Source organism: Lampetra fluviatilis, chromosome 56 (genome assembly GCF_964198595.1).
Source record: "Lampetra fluviatilis chromosome 56, kcLamFluv1.1, whole genome shotgun sequence".
In the NCBI taxonomy this organism is placed as follows: domain Eukaryota; kingdom Metazoa; phylum Chordata; class Hyperoartia; order Petromyzontiformes; family Petromyzontidae; genus Lampetra; species Lampetra fluviatilis.
In genome coordinates this window covers 5,074,414-5,097,387 of record NC_136330.1, presented here as the reverse complement: position 1 = coordinate 5,097,387, position 22,974 = coordinate 5,074,414, and the positions used below count along the sequence as shown (strand labels likewise).

At 57.0% G+C, this 22,974-nt stretch overlaps 1 protein-coding gene across 1 annotated transcript in view; it reads right to left on the bottom strand.

Moving 5' to 3' along the window:
- Nucleotides 1-4,816: 4,816 nt before the first annotated feature.
- Nucleotides 4,817-22,974, bottom strand: part of LOC144950109 (uncharacterized) — a gene marked incomplete at its 5' end in the record, with an annotated part of 26,079 nt that continues 7,921 nt past the window's right edge. Inside the window, 8 exons of the mRNA XM_078880170.1 lie at nucleotides 4,817-8,241; nucleotides 8,926-9,433; nucleotides 11,149-11,839; nucleotides 13,377-13,724; nucleotides 14,232-14,481; nucleotides 15,689-19,890; nucleotides 21,947-22,195; nucleotides 22,343-22,838. Of these exons, the coding sequence (XP_078736296.1) occupies nucleotides 6,640-8,241; nucleotides 8,926-9,433; nucleotides 11,149-11,839; nucleotides 13,377-13,724; nucleotides 14,232-14,481; nucleotides 15,689-19,890; nucleotides 21,947-22,195; nucleotides 22,343-22,838 (8,346 nt within the window). The remainder of the gene's footprint in view (nucleotides 8,242-8,925; nucleotides 9,434-11,148; nucleotides 11,840-13,376; nucleotides 13,725-14,231; nucleotides 14,482-15,688; nucleotides 19,891-21,946; nucleotides 22,196-22,342; nucleotides 22,839-22,974) is intronic.

Genomic DNA, 22,974 nt, shown 5'->3' with positions numbered 1-22,974 from the left:
ACTGACATAGAGACCAGATGATTCAAGCAAAGCCCTGTCTCTACTGCTGCTGCTGATGATGATGAAACACTGATGGTGCCGAGTGGTTATATTTCGAAATGTTCTCTGGGGAGACACGAATACGCGTGTCGTCTGTTTATCCGAACTATTTAGTTCACTAATTTTTATTTAACCAGGCAAGGCCTCAACTGAGTTGCCGGTTAGTTCTTTGAGTTCGTCAGAAGCTGTCACTCGTGATAGTTCAGCGAAATGGGGCGGTTTGTCGTAGTCGTCGTCGTCATCATCATCATCACGTGGACATTTGAAGTTGCAGACAAAGACTCTCTCAACGCGTGATGTTCACCGTAAATGTGGAGGGTGGGGGGGAAACCAGAGGCAACGGAGAAAAAATTAACCCGTAAAAACAAACATTTTCACTATAAATCCTTTATATGCGTGGCATCGTTTTTATTTTATATTTCATTTATGTTTTTCTTGAGTAAGAGTTTCATTTTATCACATTGGTTTTTTAAATTAAATAGGAAATAAAAAAATTCCTAAAAAGTGGAAAATTTTTGAAAAAAATTTTTCACGAAAATAAATTGTCACGCACAACGAGTCTGTGTGCAAAATGTCAGCTCGATTGGATCACGGAAAGTGGGTTAAAAAACGACCGAAAGATTTGCACGGTAGTAAGCGCGCAAGCAAGCAAGCAAGTGAACCTAATATAAAGGATTTAAAAATGCACGCGACCACGCGGAGAGAGGGAAACTTGCCAACTGCAAAGTATGCGGCGCGGTGGAGAAATGTTAACTGCCTCGCTTGGTATACAGAAGGCTGTGGGTTTCACCCCCACCACCAACGGCGGTATATTTGAAGTTTGCACGTTCTGCCTGTGGTCATGTGAATTCATCTTCTTGGTTCTTTCGGTAAAGTCACGTAGAAGGGAAATAATAAAATAAAACATAATAAAATAAAATTCTCACGACGCTGTCTTTCCGACAAGAACCTGTTCTTCACCTGAGGACGGCTGCTTGCGTTGTGGCGGAAACGTCGTGAGAATTGTATTTTATTGTGTTTTATTTTTATTTTATTATTTCCTTTCTACGTGACTTTACCGAAAGAACCAAGAAGATGAATCCCTGCAGTCACGAAAGCTTTAAGTCATGTGGATTGTTCTCCGGTTCCTCCGGTTTTACCTCCACATTTAGAAACATGCATTTAGCGAATTTGGTTATGCGATCGGCCAATTCGTTGAGCTATAATTTGTGAAAACAAGGTCCCTTCTGAAAAAGAGTTACATAGCTCAGTGGGCCCTTGCCTGGTATATACAAAAAAAATAGTTTAATAGTTTATTTTTTATACAGGCGTCAGGGTCGGGATCGAACCCACGACCTCCTGCATACCAGGCGCGGGAGTTAACATCTTCTCAGACACCGTGGCGGTCTCTGATTTACGAACGATAACAACGGCGATGGAAGAAAATAAGCAAAATATATTGATATTTATTGCTCCAACCGTCTCTCCGAGCGCAACCCTTCCTGCGGCGCGTTGTCAGACGTTCCTGCTCCATGGACCTCGATAGAGAGACACGGGGTGGTCGAGCGGCAGCACCACCACCGCCACCACCACCAACACCATCGCTACCACCACCGCCACCACCACCACCACCGCCACCACCAACACCGTCACCACCACCACTACCACCGCCACCACCACCACCACCACCGCCACTACCACCGCCACCGCCACCACCACCGCTACCACCACCGCCACCACCACCACCGCCTCCACCACCGCCGCCACCACCACCAACACCGTCACCACCGCCACCACCACCAACACCGCCACCACCGCCACCACCACCAACACCGCCACCACCGCCACCACCACCGCCTCCACCACCGCCACCACTGCCACCACCACCAACACCGTCACCACCGCCACCACCGCCACCACCGCCACCACCACCAACACCGTCACCACCGTCACCACCATCACCACCGCTACCACCACCGCCTCCGCCACCACCACCACCTCCACAACCGCCAACGCCACCACCACCACCGCCACCACCACCGAGATATGAGTGACGCGTAGATGAATTTGCCACAAGCTGTTGTTGTTGTTGGTAGATTTACGGCAGTGACAAGCTGTTGTTGTTGTTGGTAGATTTACGGCAGTGACAAGCTGATGTTGTTGTTGTTGTCCGTAGATTGACAACAGTGGGAGGAGGAGGGGGGGATGAGGAGGAACGAAGTGGGGGGGGGGGGAGAAGGTTCGACCGTGATGTCGCAGTGCAGAGGGTGACCGGTAGCAGAGAGCGAGATTCTGTAGAACAGCCAACGCCTTGCCACGTGCACGACGCGTAACGTTGGATTCCCAGCGATTAACATTTTCTAAAGGCACGTACTATTACAATAATTGTTATAATGAATACCATCATCATCATCGGCAATCGCCGCTCGTTATTAAGGTCAAAAAACATATGCGTTTATATATATATGTGTGTGTATCAAAAAATGTGTTTCATTACAGGTTACGTACGGCAAGCGATCGCTTAGCGCGCGCGGCGTTCACACCGTTAACGCGTTGTCGCCGCGACGACTTTCTCTCGTGCGGGGACACTTTGTGTTGGCGACGAGGAACACACGCGCCGTTATAACGCGGAACGCACGCGCCGTTATAACGCGGAACGCACGCGCCGTTATAACGCGGAACACACGCGCCGTTATAACGCGGAACGCACGCGCCGTTATAACGCGGAACGCACGCGCCGTTATAACGCGGAACACACGCGCCGTTATAACGCGGAACGCACGCGCCGTTATAACGCGGAACACACGCGCCGTTATAACGCGGAACACACGCGCCGTTATAACGCGGAACGCACGCACCGTTATAACGCACGCACCGTTATAACGCGAGACGTGCGCCGTTATAACGCGGAACGCACGCACCGTTATAACGCACGCACCGTTATAACGCGAGACGTGCGCCGTTATAACGCGGGACGTGCACCATTATAACGCACGCACTGTTATAACGCGGGACGTGCACCATTATAACGCACGCACCGTTATAACGCGGGACGCTACCAGCGAGCGCGTTAAACCCGGACTTGCTGTGACAGGCAAACGTCTTCTCATCGCTGTCATTACAAAAAAAACCGTGACGCGTCACTCCTCCCGTCATTCCCCACGTGACTCCGCGCGTCACTCCCCACGTCACTCCCCGCGTCATTTCCCACGTGACTCCACGCGTCACTAGGCTCGTCACTCCCCACGTCACTCGGCTCGTCGCTCCGCGCGTCAATCCGCGCGTCAATAAGTGCCTCTTGTGAATTACTAAATGTGATGATGTCATCATCATCACCATCATCACCAGCACCATCATAATCATACCAATCATTACCATCATCATCGCAACAATAGTGAGCATTACCTTCATCACCATCAAAATCATATCGACCATCACCATCATCACTATCATCACAATCATAGTAATCCTCACCATCACCATCAGCACAATCACAATCACACTCATAATCACCATCATCACAATCACACTCATCGCCATCATCATCCTCATCGACCACAAATGCTGTGGACGTGACTTCAACATCCGGGTGGCAGGGGAGGCGTTGGCGCCACCACAGCAAGAGCTGCCTGGGTTCGACTCCAGACGTGGGCCACACGTTTTTAGTTTTTGCGTGGAATTGTTTAGGTGTAGAATGACACGTGGAGTTGTTTGCGTGTAGAATGACACGTGGAGTTGTTTACGTGTAGAATGACACGTGGAGTTGTTTACGTGTAGAATGACACGTGGAGTTGTTTACGTGTAGAATCACACGTGGCGTTGTTTTCGTGTAGAATGACACGTGGAGTTGTTTACGTGTAGAATCACACGTGGAGTTGTTTACGTGTAGAATCACACGTGGCGTTGTTTACGTGTAGAATCACACGTGGAGTTGTTTTCGTGTAGAATCACACGTGGAGTTGTTTTCGTGTAGAATCACACGTGGAGTTGTTTGTGTGTAGAATGACACGTGGAGTTGTTTGTGTGTAGAATGACACGTGGCGTTGTTTACGTGTAGAATCACACGTGGCGTTGTTTACGTGTAGAATCACACGTGGCGTTGTTTACGTGTAGAATCACACGTGGAGTTGTTTTCGTGTAGAATCACACGTGGAGTTGTTTTCGTGTAGAATCACACGTGGAGTTGTTTGTGTGTAGAATGACACGTGGAGTTGTTTGTGTGTAGAATGACACGTGGAGTTGTTTACGTGTAGAATCACACGTGGAGTTGTTTACGTGTAGAATCACACGTGGAGTTGTTTTCGTGTAGAATCACACGTGGAGTTGTTTGTGTGTAGAATCACACGTGGTGTTGTTTGTGTGTAGAATAACACGTGGAGTTGTTTTCGTGTATGCTCTCACCCTGTTCTACAAGAATCGGGTGGGGGGGGGGGGTCCTCTGGCTTCTCCCGTTTCCCTCCCACAGCGTAAACAAACCACGCAACAATGTAACTCGGTGTTGCTGGAACATCCCCGATGGAGCAGGACCCTCCCTTGCCAAAGCAGCGTCCTCCGACTCGACCGTGGGCCCCTTTCACCGCGTAAGGGGCCGTCCATATATGACGTCACGTGATTTTGGACGATTTTTGACGATCCCCCCCCCCCTCGTCACACGGCGTCACAAAAAGTCAGCCCCCCCCCCCTCAAATATGACGTCACAAAGCTCTGCCCCCCCCCAAAACCATATATCCATTTTGAAAATAAAACATGCTTCAGATCGCTTTAAACTATTGTCATAGTAGTGCGTATTTAATGCGGCGCTGCACTCTGATGTTGTAGGAGAAAACATTTATTAAAAAGTATATTCAAATAAGTAGAACGTATTGTCTATATTTATTCAAAGTTGCGCATTTTGATGTGACGACACATTTCTCAAACTCCCCCCCTCGTCACACTTCGTCACAAATGTTTGACCCCCCCTTAGGTGCGTGACGTCATTTATGGACGGCCCCTAAATAAGTAACTGTTCGTGATGAGCGTGTTATTGATTTCCAACCGTCGTCAACTCTTCGCTCGTGTCAAGGATGTCCGTGGCGTTGTTGTTGTTGTCGTTGTTGTTGTTGTTCATTCGTCAAGCGAATCGTCAGCATTTCAGAGCCACGGCTTCGGTCCACAGTGTGTGCTCTTCATGGCGATCAAGTTTACTCGTGTTGTCATGGGCAGCATCGTCACCACTGGTTCCCATCAATGCGTGTACCGACCAACATCACCTGCTCGCCCTCATCATCATCCAAATTTCTGTGTAGTGTTCCATAATCACCACCACCACCACCGTCATCATCATCATCACTGATTCCATCAATGTATCCACTGACCATCACGTGATCGCCATTATCATCGTCATCATCATCATCCAAATTTCTGTGTAGTGTTCCCATAATCACCACCACCACCGTCATCATCGTCACTGATTCCATCAATGTCTTCACTGATCATCACGTAATAGCCATCATCATCGTCATCATCATCCAAATGTCTGTGTAGTGTTCCCATAATCACCCCCACCACCGTCATCATCATCACTATTCCATCAATGTCTTCACTGACTATCACGTGATCGCCATCATTATCATTATCCAACTTTCTGTGTAGTGTTCCCATAATCACCACCACCACCGTCATCATCGTCACTGATCACATCAATGTCTTCACTGACCATCACGTGATCGCCATCATTATCATCATCGTAATCATCATCCAAATTTCTGTGTAGTGTTCCCATAATCACCACCACCGTCAACATCATCACTGATTTAATCAATGTCTACACTGACCATCACGTGATCGCCATCGTCGTCATCAACATCACCATCCAAAATTTTGTGCAGTGTTCAATCATCATCATTGTCTTCATCGCTACTCTCAATGCGATCATCATCATCATAATCGTCGTCGTTGTTTTATGATCATGGCAACGTGTACAACATATTTCCCATCAATCATCTGCCATGGTTACTAAGGTGTTCAATGTAAAATCATCATCATCATCATCTTCTTTGCTCACGCACCGATTGCTCCACCATCGCCAACGTCATCGCAGCCTCACTCCTCCGCCGGCACGTGGGAAGTTCACCGCAATGTCGCCACCTCGGAAACCACCACCAGGGTTCAATCTCGCGCTCTACAGCATCTTCCGAGTGGCTGGTAGGCAGGGCAAGAACCCTCACTCTATGTGCGTGGCGAGACATTATACCGGACCGTGGTGGGCCGGTCGAAGAAACATCGTCCGACCCAGACAGACTCGGCAAAAGTGAATCACCGAACACCACCGCTGCCGCCGCCACCACCAAAACCAATACCCACCACTCGTCGCTCAGTGGCGGTGACGTCACAGCGGCGCCTGTGCCAGGCTAGGTGCGTGCGCTTCGAGGCCGTCGAGTGAAGTGTCCGAAGGCTGTCGCTGCCGACCGCCAGGACGGGAGGCGGTCACGGGCACAGACCCTGAAGCTGTGCCCGTTGTGTTGACCGACCGAGACGACTGGCATATTGCACCAGCTGTGCCCCCCCTACTCAGCCACCACTACCATCACCACCACCACCACCACCAACACGTCCACCGCTGCCACAGCCGACGTGGGTGGCTCACAGCACGTAGAGGTACGTCGCCTTGACGTCGCTGCCCAGCAGGTTGCGCGCTGTGCAGCGGTAGACGCCGCTGTCGCGCGGCCCGGCGCTCGGGATCACCAGGGCGCCCTGCGGCAGCACCAGGAACTTCCCCCCGGCCGCCCGTCTCGCCGCGGACGCTCCGGCGCCGCCCGTTGGCGCCGCCGCCACGGCGGAAAGACGCGTGCGGTCCGGCAACTCCCACGTGATGTCGGGCCGCGGGATTCCGATGGCGAGGCACGACAGCTGCAGGGATGTGCCGGGCCGGGCGTGGTACGTCCGCGGTGGCCCCGCGGTGATCCTCGGTGGGTAGGCGATGACGACGACCGGCACCAGGCGCGAGTCCTCGCCGAGGCGGCTGCGGGCCCGGCACATGTAGTTGCCACGGTCGTGCACCGTGGCGCCGCTCACCACCAGCGAGCCATTGGGGAGCAGCGAGAAGCGGCCGGCGTGCCGGACGGCGGCGGCGGCCGCCCCCTCCAGCAGCGCGCCGCCGGGCAGCGTCCAGGAGACCGCCGGCGGAGGGTCGCCAGAGGCGGCGCAGTCGAGCGTCGTCGACTCGCCGCCGACGACGCGCACCAGCCCGCCGGGGCGGGACGCCGACGGCGAGATCCAGGGCCGCGTGCCGAACTCGAGGCGCAGGGAGCGCTCGGCGGCGCCGGCCACGTTGCTGGCCGTGCACCGGTAGCGGCCCGCGTCGCCCGCGCCAGGCTCGGAGAGCCGCAGGGCTCCGTCTTCCCCCGCCGAGAAGCGCCCGGCGCTCTGTCCCGGCGCGAGGCGAGCGCCGCCCGGCAGCGTCCACGCCACCCGGGGCCGCGGCGAGCCCTCGGCGGAGCAGTTGAGCAGCGCCAAGCGCCGGCCCGGCTCCACCGCGACCGTCTCGTCGTCGCCGCCGCCGGCAACCGAGGGGAAGGACGGCGCCTCGAGGGCGTCGACGACCTCCAGCCGGACGGTCAGGCGGCTCTCGGCGTCGCCGGAGCGGGCCACGCACACGAACTCGGCCGAGTCGGAGGGCCGGGCGTTGCGGATCTCCAGCGTGCCGTTGGCGTGCACCGCCAGCCGGCCGCCGCGGTACGGCGCCTGCAGGACAACGCCGCCGGGCGCCGCCCAGGCGACGCGGGGAGGCGGCCGCGCGTCGCCGTCTTCGCCGCCGTCCGGGGGCGGCCGTAGCTCGGCGCGGCAGTCGAGGAGCTTGCGCGCGTGGGCCAGCGCGGCCTCGCGCCGCGGCTCCGCCAGCGCGTCGCCCACCAGGCCGTTGATGGCCGGCGGCAGGTCGCGAACCGCCAGGCGCACCGTGCGAGCGTCCGAGCCGGCGGCGTTGCGTGCCGAGCAGGTGTAGTCGCCGGCGTCGCGACGGCGAGCCGACCGGATCTCCAGCGAGCCGTCGGTGAGCACGTGGAGGCGCGGGGACGAGGAGGAGGAGGAGGTGGACGAGGAGGAGGAGGAGGTGGACGTGGAGGGGGCGAGGAGGACTTCGCCGTTGGGAGTCGACCAGGCGAGGCGTGGCGCCGGCTCGCCGGACACCAGGCACTCGAGGAGGGCTGTCGAGCCTGACGAGGCCTGCACCAGCGCGTTCCTCTCCTGCGGAGGGACGCGGGCACCACCGCCGCTCGGCATTCATTCATTCGTCGTAATTAATCGTAGCGATCAATCGTCGTAATTAATCGTCGCAATTCATCGTCCTAATTCATTCGTCGTAATTCATTCATCGTAATTAATCGTCGTGATTAATCCCCGTAATTAATCGTCGCAATTCATCGTCCTAATTCATTCGTCGTAATTCATTCGTCGTAATTAATCGTCGCGAGTAATCATAATGAATCGTCGCAATTAATCGTCGTAATTAATGCATAGTCATAAATTGTCGTGTAGCGCCGTTGACATTTATAGTAAGTTGGCTGCTATAAATGTTTGCGATGGCCAGGTCGCTGTGCAGCTCAGTGGGGCCTTACCTGGGAGAATAAAAAAATAAATCCGTCTAATAGTTTAACGATTATTAATTTAGTAAGAACACGAAGCTTTTGTCTCTTGGCAAACATCATTGCCAAAGTCATGGCTCAGGGTCACTTCTGAAAGAGAAGCTGTGTAGCTCCTCGGGCCTTACCTGCTAAAATCAAATAAATAATAAGACATTAAATAATATGATGGAACGAAAAAATATATAAAATGTACGTAATAGAAAAAGAAAAAAAAGCGATAGATTCATTAAAATGTAAAGGAGTTCTGTCCGTCGTTTAACAGCGAAGGAATGAACGGTGCGCAGACCTTGTGCTCGACGCGTGCGGCCCGCGTCTCCACCAGCACCCGCACGACCATCTCGTCGCGCCCGACCTTGTTCTCCGCGTAGCAGGTGTAGTCACCCTGGTCGCGCACGCCCATCTTGTCGAAGAACAGCGTCCCGTTGTCGAACAGCACGAAGCGCTTGCTGCGCTCCCCGCCTCCTCCTCCTCCTCCTGCTCCTCCTCCTCCTCCTCCGCCGGCGGCTACGCCGTTCACCAGGGTGCCGTCCGGCATCTTCCACGAGATCTCGGGGTTGGGCACGCCCGACGCGACGCAGTCGAACTGGAAGTCACCGCCGTAGCGCACCCGCCGGTCCCCGCCGGGACCCTTGCCATCGATGCGCGCCGGCCGCAGCAGCACTTCCACCTTGGTGGCGGCGGCGTCGTCGCCCAGGGAGTTGCGCGCCAGGCACAGGTAGTCGCCCGCGTCCGCCTCGCTGGCGCCCGCCACCACGAGCGAGCCGTCGGTGAGCACACGCGTGCGCTCGTCCGAGCTGCGGCGGCGGTGGAGGTGGTGGTGGCGGTGGACCGTGGGGAAGGGGTGGGGTGGAGAGCGGTGAGGGCCGGAAGTTAGCGAGCAGCAGTTTTAGCCCACCGGTGTGTTGAAGCGTGAAACCACAACATTTACAATTTGAGTACGACGTTTCGCTGGTAATTGGGGTGGAGAGCAGAGGTCGCAACCGGTTACCCGATACCCGTACTCTACCCGATACCCGGCTACCTGTACCCGGCCAGATACGGGTACCCGATTGCGACCCTGGTGCGGCCGGGTACGGGTACGAGTAGGCCGTGAGTCACTGGTGAGTCACCGTTTGTCACTCATTTTGGGTAGGGTACGGGTACGAGTAGGGAACGGGTACCTGTACCCGGCCGGGTACGGGTATGGGTACCCATTTGCGACCCTGGTGCGGCCGGGTACGGGTACGGGTAAGGAATCAAAACCGGTTTGCGATCTCTGGTGGAGAGCGGTGAGGGTCGGAAGTTAGCGAGCAGCAGTTGTTTAGAACGGGGGTCCGCCCCCATTATTTTATTGATCACCTCCGTCCGTGCCACTTTTCCGCACTGCGGACTTGTCTCAGTCACGGTTGTTGGTAAGCCCACGAGCTGCTAACCCCTAGTAGCCAGAATGAGTAAGACAACAAACGTCGCCGGAGAGCTTCTTTGAAAAGGGAGAAAGACCCAATGATGAACCCCCCCCCCCACCCGGTCCGTGAAAAAATTGCCTTCCACAAAACCGGTCCCTGGTGACCAAAAGGTTGTGGACCGCTGGCTTAGAAGATGGGAAGGGCGCAGGAAGGGGCGCGGGTGGCTGGCACCACCGCAGCAGCAGCTTTTAGCTGCCGGCCGTCGAACAAAGATGGCGGTCGGCGCATCGCGCGGCGCTTTCAGACGCGCTTCTGCGGCCGTCTGGAACGCTCTCTTCCTTCCGATGTTCGGAAGCCACTGGGAGGTGTGCAGTTTTAAATCATCGTCTTAAAGTTATTTCTTGAGAACTGCTTGTTGGTGTTTTTAGTTCGTTGTCCCTCCCCTGCACCTCCAATTAGTACGGTTGGCTACGTACAGTGCGAAAGAAGTTCAACGCACATACACGACACCTGGCCGAGCAAGGTACTAAGTTTAGGCCGAGTCAACCTCGGGGGAGGCCCAGGGCCGGTTCAGATAGCCGCCACTGATGTTGGCCGTGAGCGGGAGTCAAACTCGGGTCGCCGGGTTCGCAACGCGGCGCGGTAACCACAACACCACCGCTCCCCACAACCACACACACACACACCCATACAACACAACCACTCTCCCACACACTCGCACACCGTTCACCCACAGACACAGAAGCACTCACACACAACCACTTACCCACACAAATACAACTACTCGCCCACACAAAACAAAGACAAAGGTCCCCCGTATAGCCTTAACAAACTGTAGGGGCAAGTGCTGTTAGCGAGCACACAACCACTCACCAACACACACACAACTGCTCACCCACACACTCAGACAACCACTCACCCACACACCCACACACACAACTACTCACCAACATACCCACACACTCACACAACCGCTCACCCACACTCACACAACTGCTCACCCACACACTCACATAACCACTCACCCACACACCCACACACACAACCACTCACCAACATACTCACACAACCGCTCACCCACACTCACCCACAACCGCCCACGCCCTCAATGCCTCCCCGCTCACCGCGAGTAGATGTCCACAAACTTCTTCGACGGGAGCCTCCAGAGGATGCGCGGCGCGGGTGTCCCGCTCGCGTTGCACGCCAGCTGCAGCGTGGCGCCGTAGCTGACCTGCATGCGCCGCGGCGTCGACGCCACGATCCTGGCCGCGCCGGGCCTGGCCGCCCGTCCTTCCTCCGCGGCCTGCCGGCCGATCGCCGGTAGCGGCGGCTGCTGCTGCTGCCGCGGCGGCGGAACGTTGTCCGGTGACGGCCGCCGGTACTCCTGCTCGACGGTGACGACGAAGACGCTGCGGTCGGCGCCCAGCGAGTTGGTGGCGAGGCACTCGAAGGCGCCGGCGTCGGCCGGCGCGACGCTCTTCACCAGCAGCGTGCCGTTGGGGTAGACGAAGAGGCGCCCGTCCAGGTACTGCGACGGGCGGATCTGGGCGCCGCCCGCCAGCACCCAGCGCAGCGACGGCGCCGGGGTTCCGCGCGCCGCGCAGTGCAGGGCCAGGGCTGCGCCGGCGCGAGCCGTCACGTCGGAGCGGCGGCCCTGCAGCATGCTGGGGGGCAGGCCGAGGACGTGGAGGCGCACCGTGGCCGTGTCGGCGCCGGCCGAGTTGCTCGCGACGCACTTGTAGGGGCCCCGGTCGGCGAAGGCGACGTCAGCGATGCGCAGCGTGCCGTTGGCGTCCAGGCTGGCGCGCCCACCAGCTGGCCGCCCAAGCAGGCAGACGGCGGCGGCGATGAATATTGCGAGTTGTAAGAATCATTATTGTTTCGATTTAAAGCTTTCGTGACTGCAGGGATTCATCTTCTTGGTTATTTCGGTAAAGTCACGTAGAATGGAAGTAATAAAATAATAAAAATAAATCATAAAATATATGATTTTGTTATGTTTATTTTATTATTTCCATTCTATGTGACTTTACCGAAATAATATATTTTATTATGTTAAATTTTTATTATTTTTGAATTTCCATTCTACGTGACTTTACCGAAAGAACCAAGAAGATCATTATTGTTGTTGTAAGAGAATCGGTTTTACCCTTTATGGCAATAAAACAGTTAAGGTGTTAAACAGCAAACGGAAGCATTTTGCCAAGAATCAGGTCCGCATTAACCACACATACCTGTGGTGAACATGCAAACAAACACATGCTCTGGTAGTCTATGATGATGCATTGTCTTTGAAACTGATTGGGCCACACCAGAGACAGCTTATTTTAGAGCCTAGTCTCAAACAGTATTAGACCAGAGGATGCCAATAGGTGAACAGCACAGTAGCATCTACATCTGTAGAACATGAAGAACCAGTGGCATCTACATCTATAGAACGTGAAGAACCAGTGGCATCTACATCTACAGAACGTGAATAACCAGTGGCATCTACATCTACAGAACGTGAATAACCAGTGGCATCTACATCTGTAGAACGTGAGGAACCAGTGGCATCTACATCTACAGAATGTGGAGAACAGTGGCATCTATATCTACAGAACGTGAATAACCAGTGGCATCTACATCTACAGAACGTGAATAACCAGTGGCATCTACATCTGTAGAATGTGAAGAACCAGTGGCATCTACATCTACAGAACGTGAAGAACAGTGGCATATACATCTATAGAACGTGAAGAACCAGTAGTATCTACATCTGCAGAAGGTGAAGAACCAGTGGCATTTACATCTACAGAACACGAAGAACCCGTGGCATCTACATCTATAGAACGTGAAGAACCAGTGGCATCTACATTTGCAGAACGTGAATAACTAATGGCATCTACATCTGCAGAATGTGAAGAACCAATGGGCATCTACATCTACAGGACATTTTACAACTTTTAAAGCTATTCCCCGTGTTTAGTTCACATGTCGTAACAACACGTTTGAAATTTACAGGAGTAAAGTTGGACTCACGAACAAATCGACTTACGAACAGACCTAACTCGTTCGTCAGTAGAGGAGTACCTGTTCATCGCGTGAATATAAACGCGTCGTTTAAACCCGCCGACCCCCGACAAAGCCAATGGGCAATGCTTTGCCACGCGAGTACAAACGTACCAATTAGTTTGCTACTTCAGCACACCGGCGGCGTGTTGGAGAGCAAAGCCGCGGAAACATTTACAATCTGCCGTCAACTGCGTTTGCCGATTTACGCCAACCAGCGTCCACTCGGTACGATTTGGACAGACTCTTCACGGAAGGCGGTGCCCCCCCCCCCCCGCCCTTCCCGGTTCCTGCCTCTCACCTCCGGTCGCCGGCACGGCCGCTGGCCCCGCCGCCGCGCCGCGTAGCACCGTCCGGTCGGGCAGCACCCAGGCCCGCTGGGGCGCTGGCCGCCCCTCAGCGGGGCACGCCAACTCGGCGACGGAGCCGAGTGGCACGGTGACGTCGCGGTGGCGAGCGGCGACGAGGATGCGCGGCGGCTGAGCGCTGACGGCGACGGCCACCGCCAGCCGGGCGGCCCCCAGGGTGTTCGCCGCCGTGCACACGTACTGGCCGCGGTCCTGCAGCACGGCGCCGCGGATCGCCAGCGTGCCATTGCCGAACACCTCGAAGCGCGAGCCGTGCCGGGAGTTGGCCTTGATGACGGCACCTGCCCGAGGGTGGTGGTGGGGGCGGGAGGGGGCGGTGGTTATGACGGAAGAGGACGGTGCTCGGATCGGCATGGCCGCCCATGCGTGAACCGCACAGAGCGAGCGGTGGTCTTCGTTGGGGCTGGCGGAAGCACTGGAGCAGACCGGACACTCTGCTACCACCACCACCACCACCTCTACAACCACGAGCTCTATCACCTTCATCTCCTCCACTTCCTCCTCCATAACCTCCACTACCTCCACCACCACCTCCATCTCTGCCACCATCGCTATCCCCTCCTCCACTTCCTCCTCCATTGCCTCCTCCATTGCCTCCACCACCACCACTTCCATCTCTATCACCACCACCTCTATCACCTCCGCCTACTCCTCCACCTCCATAACCTCCTCCAACTCTATAATCTATCAGCTTCCTCCATCATAACCTCCTACACCACCATCACTACCCGCTCCTCCCCCCTGCCACTCCCCCAAGCCCCTCCCTCCATCCCCCTCCATTCCCGCACCTGTGGACACCTTCATCCAGGTGACAGTAGGTGGGGGGTTGCCCTCCACTTGGCAGTCCACGTAGAGGTCGGCGTCGGCCGCGACGGTGACGGTGATGGTGCCGCCCGCGCCGCCGTCGGTGATGATTCGCGGTTTCTGCGGAGCGCCGGCTCGCGGCACCGCATTCGCCGCGGGCGGAACGACGTCGGGAGGAACGACGCCGGACGGGCCCTGGCGGTCCCCTCCTCGCTCCCGCGGCGGCTGCTGGAGCTTTAGAAAGAGAGAGAGAGAGCGTGAAATCTATTGTGAAATCTTTCATTAAAAAGGGGAGGGGGGGTCACATCAAGCAAAGCATTAACGAAATGATGAACGAAGCAAAGTGCCGACTACACCAAGCATCTTCTTGTTTCCTCTTATTGTAGATTGTTAGAGAATGAGAGAGGTGGCATGGGAGATGGGGAAGGTTGGGAGAGGGATGGAGAGAGTTTTGGGGGAGATAGGGTTTGGGGGAGGGAGAGAAGAGAGAGGGAGAGGGATGGAGGAGGAGATAAAGAGGGGAGAGGTGGGAGAGAGAAAGATGGGAAGGGGAGAGAGAAGGTGGAGGGGGGAGAGAGAGGGTGGGGGGAGAGAGAGGGTGGGGGGAGATGGAGACAGGTGGAGGAGAGAGGTGGGAGAGAGATAGATGGGAAGAGAGGGAGTTGGTGGGAGAGAGAGAGAAAGAGGGGAGAGAGGAGAGATAGGGAGGGGGAGAGAAAAAAGAAGCGAGAGAGAGCGACATGGAGTAGGAAGAAAGGGGGTAGAGAGAGGGGGGCAGAGAGGGGGTAGAGAGAGAGGGAAGGGGTAAGGAGAGCAGAACGAGAAATCTTTTGTTAAATCTTTCATTTAAAATGGGGGGGGAGGTTACATAAAGCAAAGCATTAAAGAAATGATGAACGAAGCAAAGTGCCGACTACACCAAGCATCTTCTTGTTTCCTCTGATCGTAAAAAAAAGATAGGGAATGGGGGAGAGTGATGGAGTGGGAGAGAGAGGAGAGCAGGGGGGTGGAGATGGAGGGGGAGGGTGAGAGAAAGAGCGATGGGAGAGAAAGAGAGGATAGAGAGGAGGAGGGGGGGTACAGAGTGTAGAGAGGAGAGATTTTGGGGAGCAGGCAAGGAGAGAGGGGGGTGTGAGATGGGGTGGTGGTGCAGAACCCCTCATAAATTGTGTCAGTAAATAAATAAAAAGGTGCACGAAATTTTTGAAATTAATAAATAAACACCGGCTCACCGATTCACCCCCCCACTCACCCGCTCGTCACCCCGAACGCTCACCTTGTTTTTTTCTTCTTGGTTTATTCGGTAAAGTCGTGAGAATTATTTAATTATGTTATATTTTTATTATTTAATTATTTCCCGTCTACGTGACTTTACCGAAAGAACCAAGAAGATGAATCCCTGCAGTCACGATAGCTTTAAATGGAAATTTAAAAAGCTCACCTTGTTGTCGAACATCGGGTAGCGGCGCTGGGGCGGCGGTGGCAAGGTGGCGGCGGCGGTGGCGGTAGTGGCGGTCGCGACAGTCGTGCTGGCTCCGGTCGGACCCCGGTACGGCCGCCCAAATGGCCGCAACTCGGGCACCCTCCTCCCGGCGAAGGGTGACCTCGACGTTGTCCTGGCTCCCGTCGAGACACCACCGCCACCACCGCCGGCAGCAGCTTGTGCCGGCGCCTGCGTGGGCCTGTGGCCTACCACGGCGCTGTGGACGATTATCGAGACTCCGGGCCTAACGCCGTTGTTCGTGTTGTAGTTGTAGCCGCCAGCGCCGCCGCCGCCGCTGCTGCTGCTGCTGCTGCTCACGTGCAACTGACCGCTCCGGGAGCCGAAGCGGCCGGGCGTGCGGTGGATGACGATGGAGCCTCGGTGCTTGACCCCCGACGGCCAGCCGGGGATGATGATGGAGTTGACTGTGACCTTGGAGCGTCCTTGGGGGCTCTCCGTCGGCGCCGCTGCCGCCGTTGTCGTGGTGCCACTCGGCTTGGCGGTGAAGGCCGTGATTTCTGGGCGGTTCGTGGCGCGGCCGCCGACGCCGCCGGCTCCCGCCGCCGGAGGCCGAACCGTCGCGTAGAAGGGCCACGGCCGCGGCGCCGGCGGCGGCGGTTTCGGCGTGAGGTAGACAGGCACGTAGCGGCTCAGCGCATGGTCCCAGCGGTAGTTGTGGACGGGCTTGAGCGTGGTCGGCCTCTGCGTCGTGGTCTTTGCCACCCGCGGCTTCTCCGTGGCCGCGCCATGTGGCTTCGGCGGCCGCCCCCAAAGGACTCCGGCGCCCACCGTGCCCGGTGCCTGGGGCAGGTTCAGCTCCCTTCCGGGCGGCCTCTGCGTGGTGGTGGCGGGGATGCCGTGCGGCCTTCCCCAAGCGGAGGCGATGGAGTTGTCGTTGCGCCCGGCACGGTCGTCGGGCGTGCCGTCGCCGCGCCCCGGTGGCGGAACGTCGGCTCCCGGCCCCGGCGGAGAGGGCCAGCCCGGTGCCGGTTCGCCGGCTTCCCCGCGTTGACCACCACCACCTCGCGTCGTTTCCGACGGCGCGGCGATCGCGAGTCCGGAACGGGGGATGGTCCCGGATTGTCCCGAGGAGGCCACATCCGGGCCTCGCCCCATGCCGGGCCGGGGCGGCCGAGGCCTCGGGTCGACCGCCGGCCACCTCCCCGGGGCCATCCCAGACGATGGGCTCGCGGGCCTCTCCGGGAGGACGGGCCCCGCTGGTGGCTGCCCAACGCGTTGGCTTGAGCGCCCGGGGTCGGCCGACGTTGCCGTCGCCCCCGCGGAGTGCGGAGGATCCACCGGCTGCCTCCGCAAAGGTGGCACCAGGGCAGGAGGAGCCACCCGCTCCAAGGTTTCCAGCGCCGGGTCTTCCCGATTTTCTCCACGACGAGTCGCCTGCCCCACTTGGCCTCCGCCCACGCGATCGGGCGAAGCGGGGTGCAGCCCGCCGCCAAAGCCCGGGACGCCCTCCGCGGCCGACGTCACCCCCTCCGCATGCGAGTCGCCTGCCCGGGCAACGTGCGTCGCGGGCCCGACCCCGCCGCCACTGCCGTGACTCCCGACCCCGTGAACTCGCTCCTCCGGCCCCAACCGACCCGGCACGCGCCGCGGCACCAGTCCTTCCGCGGGCCGCAACTGCCCGTTCGGTCCTCGTCCGTCCCACGGGCGTCGCCCGCCGGCCCTTGACCGGTTGAGCGGGGCAGCCTCGTCACGGCCCGTGGAAGGGCTCGCCGGCACCTGCGCGGGCCTCTGCGGGTTGCCACTCGCCGGGCCCGGTTGGGCGCGAGGAGGCCACGGCCACGGCCCAAGGCGGTTCTGCTCGGATTCCGCGGCGCGACCGCTCGAAGCGCCGTTGAGAAGCGTGCCAGGAACCGGCGAGGGCTTGCGCAACTCAGGCACTCCGGCGGATGCTTCCGGGCTGCCACCGCTGGCCGTGGGCTCGTGCGAGCGTGGAGGATGCCACTTGGCAGCACCATTGACGGTTCCGTCGCGGAACGAGGGCCGCCCGGCCCCGGCGACAGGCGCGGGAGTCTCTGTGCGGCCGCCCCCCTCGCCCACGGCAGGCGGCGTCGGTCGTGCCGAGACGCGGCGCCGTCCCGCGTGGGGCCCTTGTCCCAAGCGTGGCCGCTGCCGTTCCGGGACGGCAACCCTGCCGGCAGGAGGAGGATGATGAGGATGAGGAGGATGAGGAGGAGGAGGTCTTCCCGGAACATCGGCTCCACGGTCAGTGCCTCCGCCTGAGGTTTCTCCGCCGCGCGAATTGGGAGCAACGCCGGTTCCCCCAGGGCCTTGCTGGGCGCCTTCTGAGCGGTGTGGCGGTGGGGGCCTCGTCCCTGCGGACTCTCCGTGCCCCGTCGGCACGCCCGGCCCTCTAGAGCGTTGGGTTCCCTCCGGGGAGCCGCCGGAAACGGGCGGCTCTCCTCCGGGACCTTGTCGGTGGAGGTGAGCGCCGACCTCGGGTTGACCTCCGCGTGGCTGCTCCATGCGGTGCAGCTCCTTCGTTCCAACCTCTCCGTAGGCATTGGGCCGGGGTCTCCAGCTTTCCGAAGGCACTTTGGACACCGTCGCCTCCCCATCCATTGTTTCGGTGACGTCTGTGACACCAGCGCCAGGTTCGGCTGCCTCCACCGTCCCGGCCTCGGTCTCCACCTCCGGGTCATGCGATGTGGCGGCCGGCAGCGCCCCAACGTCGCCGTTTCCACCGCGCCCAGCCGCCATGAAGATTTCATCCACGATGGATCCGCCGCGCCTCATCGATTCGTGAACTGGGGTCCGAATGTCAGATGACTCTACATCCTCCTCTTGTTCCACCTCTTCATCTTGTTTACGATTGTCGTCATTGTCGTCGTCATCATCACCACCTCGATCGTCACCTCTGTCATCATTTCTATGATTGTTATCTCCATCGTCATCATTATCAACGGAAAACATTTCTTCAATGGTGGACGAGGCAGTTGCTCTATGGTCATTGACACGACCACCGTCAGGTTCCTGGGGAACTCCCCTGGAATTGCCATCCTCACCGTCACCACCACCGATGCCACCGCCACGACCCACCACTTCACCATATCTGCCATCGGCCTCGCGGTGCCGTCCCGGCCCTTCCCAGCGATTGCCCGACTCCTCCTCTGCCAGGCGAGTCAATTCTGGAAGCTCCATGGCATCAGATCCGGGCGATCTGAGCGTGTCCTCCGCGCGTTGGCTCTCCGTCGTCTCTGCCGCCACCGCACGGCCGCCTGCCCTCGTTGCATCCGCGTCGGCACCACCCTCCCCCAGACCCTCCGGCGGTACGTCGGCCGTGGCTTCCAGCGCTCCGATCGTCTCGTCCGCCAGCGTGACGGCCAGATCCGGGCCTTCCGGTTTCGCCGTCGCCGCCGCCGCCACCGCCGTCGTTGTCTTCACTGTCGCTACGGTGATCGGCCCGATGTTCCGGCCTCCGCCTTCCCGTTTGTCACCCGGTCCCATTCGGCCCGCGTAGCCTCCCCTCCGAGGACCGGACCCCGGCGCGGGCAGCCGTCGAGCATCGCCGAAGCGATTGCTTCTCTCCCCCGCCTCCTGAAACCTCCACCGCTGGGGAGGCCGCCGCCGCCGCCCGGCGAAGGGCCAGCGGCCTCCTGCGGCCGTCGCACGCTCCGGAGAGGCTGTGGGCCGCTCGGGGGAGGAGGCCGCTTGGGTGACCACGGGCGGGTCGTACTCGGCGGGTTTGGTGGCCGTCAGCTCCGCCGTGTCCGGCCACGCGTCCACGGTTTCGGCGGCGGCCGTCGTGGGCTCCGTGCGATGGGTGCCACTATTGTCTCCTTCGTCGCTTCCTTCATCGCCTGTCTGCTCCGCGGCCGAGTCTGTCGGCTGGTCTTCTCCCACCTCGTCGTCATCCTCCCCCTCCACTCTCTCTTCTTCTCCCACCCCCTTGTCCTCCTCCTTTCCTTCTCGAGAAGTGCCCGACTTGTGCCAGGTGCCCCCCTGTGGTTTCGCCGGTAGCCCAGACTCCGGCCATGCTGGCGCTGATGTGAAGTCTGGAGTGGTTTCATAGGGGGGTTGTGACTCTTCGGCTGTTTCTTCACTTTCTGAGGTTCCTTTTGTATCTGTATCATCAATTTCTGATGTTTGATTTTCCTCGTTGTTGTTATCATCATTGCCATCGTCATCATCATCATCGTTCTCTGATGGTTGTTTTCTATCATCATCGTAATCATCACTTTCTGATGGTTGTTTTCCATCATCATCATCATTTTCCGATGGTTGTTTTCCATCTTCATCATCGTCATCATTTTCCGATGGTTGTTTTCCATCATTGTCATAATTTTCTGATGGTTGTTTTTCATCATCGACATCATCATTGTCATCGTTTTTCGATTGTTGTTTTCCATCATCATCATCATCGTCATCATTTTCCGATGGTTGTTTTCCATCATTGTCATCATATTCTGATGGTTGTTTTCCATCATCGACATCATCATTGTCATCGTTTTCCGATTGTTGTTTTCCATCTTCGTCATCGTCATCATTTTCCGATGGTTGTTTTCCATCATCGTCATAATTTTCTGATGGTTGTTTTACATCATCGACATCATTATCGTCATCATTTTCCGATGGATGTTTTCCATCTTCGTCATCGTCATCGTTTTCTGACAATTGTTTTCCATCATCGTAATCATCATTGTCATCGTTTTTCGATTGTTGTTTTCCATCATCATCATCATCGTCATCATTTTCCGATGGTTGTTTTCCATCATCGTCATAATTTTCTGATGATTGTTTAACATCATCGACATCATCATTGTCATCGTTTTTCGATTGTTGTTTTCCATCATCATCATCATCTTCATCGTCATCATTTTCCGATGGATGTTTTCCATCATCATCGTCATCATTTTCCGACAGTTGTTTTCCATCTTCGTCATCATCATCGTCATAATTTTCCGACGGTTGTTTTTCATCTTCATCATCATCATCGTCATCATTTTCCGATGGTTGTTTTCTATTTTCGTCATCGTCATCATTTTCCGATGGTTGTTTTCCATCTTTGTCATCGTCATCGTTTTCCAACAATTGTTTTCCATCCTCGTCATCATCATCGTTTTCCAATGGTTGTTTTACATCTTCATCATCATCGTCATCATTTTCCGATGGTTGTTTTCTATTTTCGTCATCGTCATCGTCATAATTTTCCAATGGTTGTTTTCCATCTTCGTCATCGTCATCGTTTTCCGACAATTGTTTTCCATCTTCGTCATCATCATCATCATCGTTTTCTGATGGTTGTTTTCCATCTTCATCATCATCATCATCTTCATCATTTTCCGATGACTGTTTTCCATCTTCGTCATCGTCATCGTTTTCCGACAATTGTTTTCCATCTTCGTCATCATCATCATCATCGTTTTCCGATGGTTGTTTTCCATCTTCATAAACATCGCCTTTGTCGTCATCATCATCGTTTTCCGAGCTCGGTAAATCATAATCCAACTCGTCGCTATCATCCGTTGGTGGTGCCGTCATCGTCTTTGCCGTGGGCGATTGCACGACGGTGGTGGTGACGTCATGACGAGAAGCTCCGTCACGGTCAACGCTGTCTCGTGATGATGAGCGGTGGGCCATGGCGTTGTCATCCTCAACTTCGGAGGATTGATCCTCTTCATTATTATTGTCATCATCATCATCTTCTTTATGTCCCTCTTCCTCGCCTTCATTTTTAGAGGAACGAATCTCATCATCATCATCATCCTCTTCATCAACCTCAGCTGAATGCCTTTCTTCGTTTTCATCATCATCATCATCATCAAAGGAACGAGCCTGTTCGTTATCTTCAACCTCAAGGGATCGCCAATTTGTATCATCATCCTCGGAGGAGGAAAGTCTCTCTTCCTCATCTTCATCTTTAGAAGAAGGCCTCTCTTCACCACCTCCATCCTCAGATCGGTCCTCATCGGCCGTTGTCTCTTGTGACGACGAACCTCCACCGTGCTCCTTAGGGGAATGAACTCGCTCTGATTCCTTCACCTCCTCCGTCACCTCTTCCTCCACCTCCTCCTTCACCTCCTCCTCCACCTCCTCCTCAAGTTCGTCCACGCTCGCAGACTCCCCTCGCTCCGATTCCTTCTCCTCGACCTCCTCTACCTCCTCCTCAAGTCCGTCCACGCTCGTGGACTCTCTCGCTCCGCCCCATCCCGAGTGCCATCACCGCCACCGGTGTTCCGGCTCGAACATCTCCATCACGGACGCCGGCAGCGCACGCTCGCGTCAGCGTCCCGGCGTCCAGCAGCTCCTCCTGTGACAGGTCCAGGTTTCTAAGAGGCCCGAAAGCTGAAGATTCCACCTCCTGCTCCTCCCGCTGCTCCTCCTGTTCCTGCTCCTCCTGTTTCTCGACCCTCTTCTCCTCCTGCCCCTCCTCCTGCTCCTCCACCGTCTCCTCCACCGTCTCCTCTTCCCGTTCCTCCTCCCGCTCCTCCTCGCTCTCAAACTCCTCTGACTCCTCCACCGTCTCCTTCACCCTCTCCTCCTGCTGCCCCTCCTCCTGCCCCTCCTCCTGCTCCTCCACCGTCTCCTCCTCCTGCCCCTCCTCCTGCTCCTCCACCGTCTCCTCCTCCCGCTCCTCCTCCCGCTCCTCCTCGCTCTCCGACTCCTCTGACTCCTCCCGCTCCGACGACTCCGACTCCACGAGCTGCCACGGCTCGCTCGTCGTGGCCCCCGCCGGGCGTGACGACCGCCGTCGGCGGCGCCCCCCGCCGTCGTCGCGGGCCCCGGCGCGCTCGTGGTGCGCGCCCGCGCCACGTTCCGGTTGCGCACGCGCGACAGGATCTCTGCCCACTTCTTCGGGTCCAGCCGCCCGATCTGCTGGCTGATCCGTGAGCCGCCACCGCCAGCGCCACCCGCCAGCGCCCCAACGCCTGCCGGGCGTCCGCTGCTCATTCCCGGAATCCGTGCGGCCACTCGACCTCCCTGCAGACTCCTTCTCCTCCTCCTCCTCCTCCTCTGCATCTTCGTCCTTCCCAATCTGCTCCTTCCTTGAGCTCCCTCTACCCTCTTGGAGGGGCTTCTGCCTCTCCTCCTCCTCCTCCTCCTTCTCCTCGGCGGGCTGGGCCCGGTGCCGACCCGGAACCGCCGCCCCCTTTCGGAACGGTCTCGTCGGAATCCGTCTCCCGTTGGAACTCCTTACAGACTCCTCCTCCTCTCCCTCCTCTGCCTCCTTCTCCTCCTCCTCCGCATCTTCGTCCTTCCCAATCTGCTCCTTCCTTGAGCTCCCT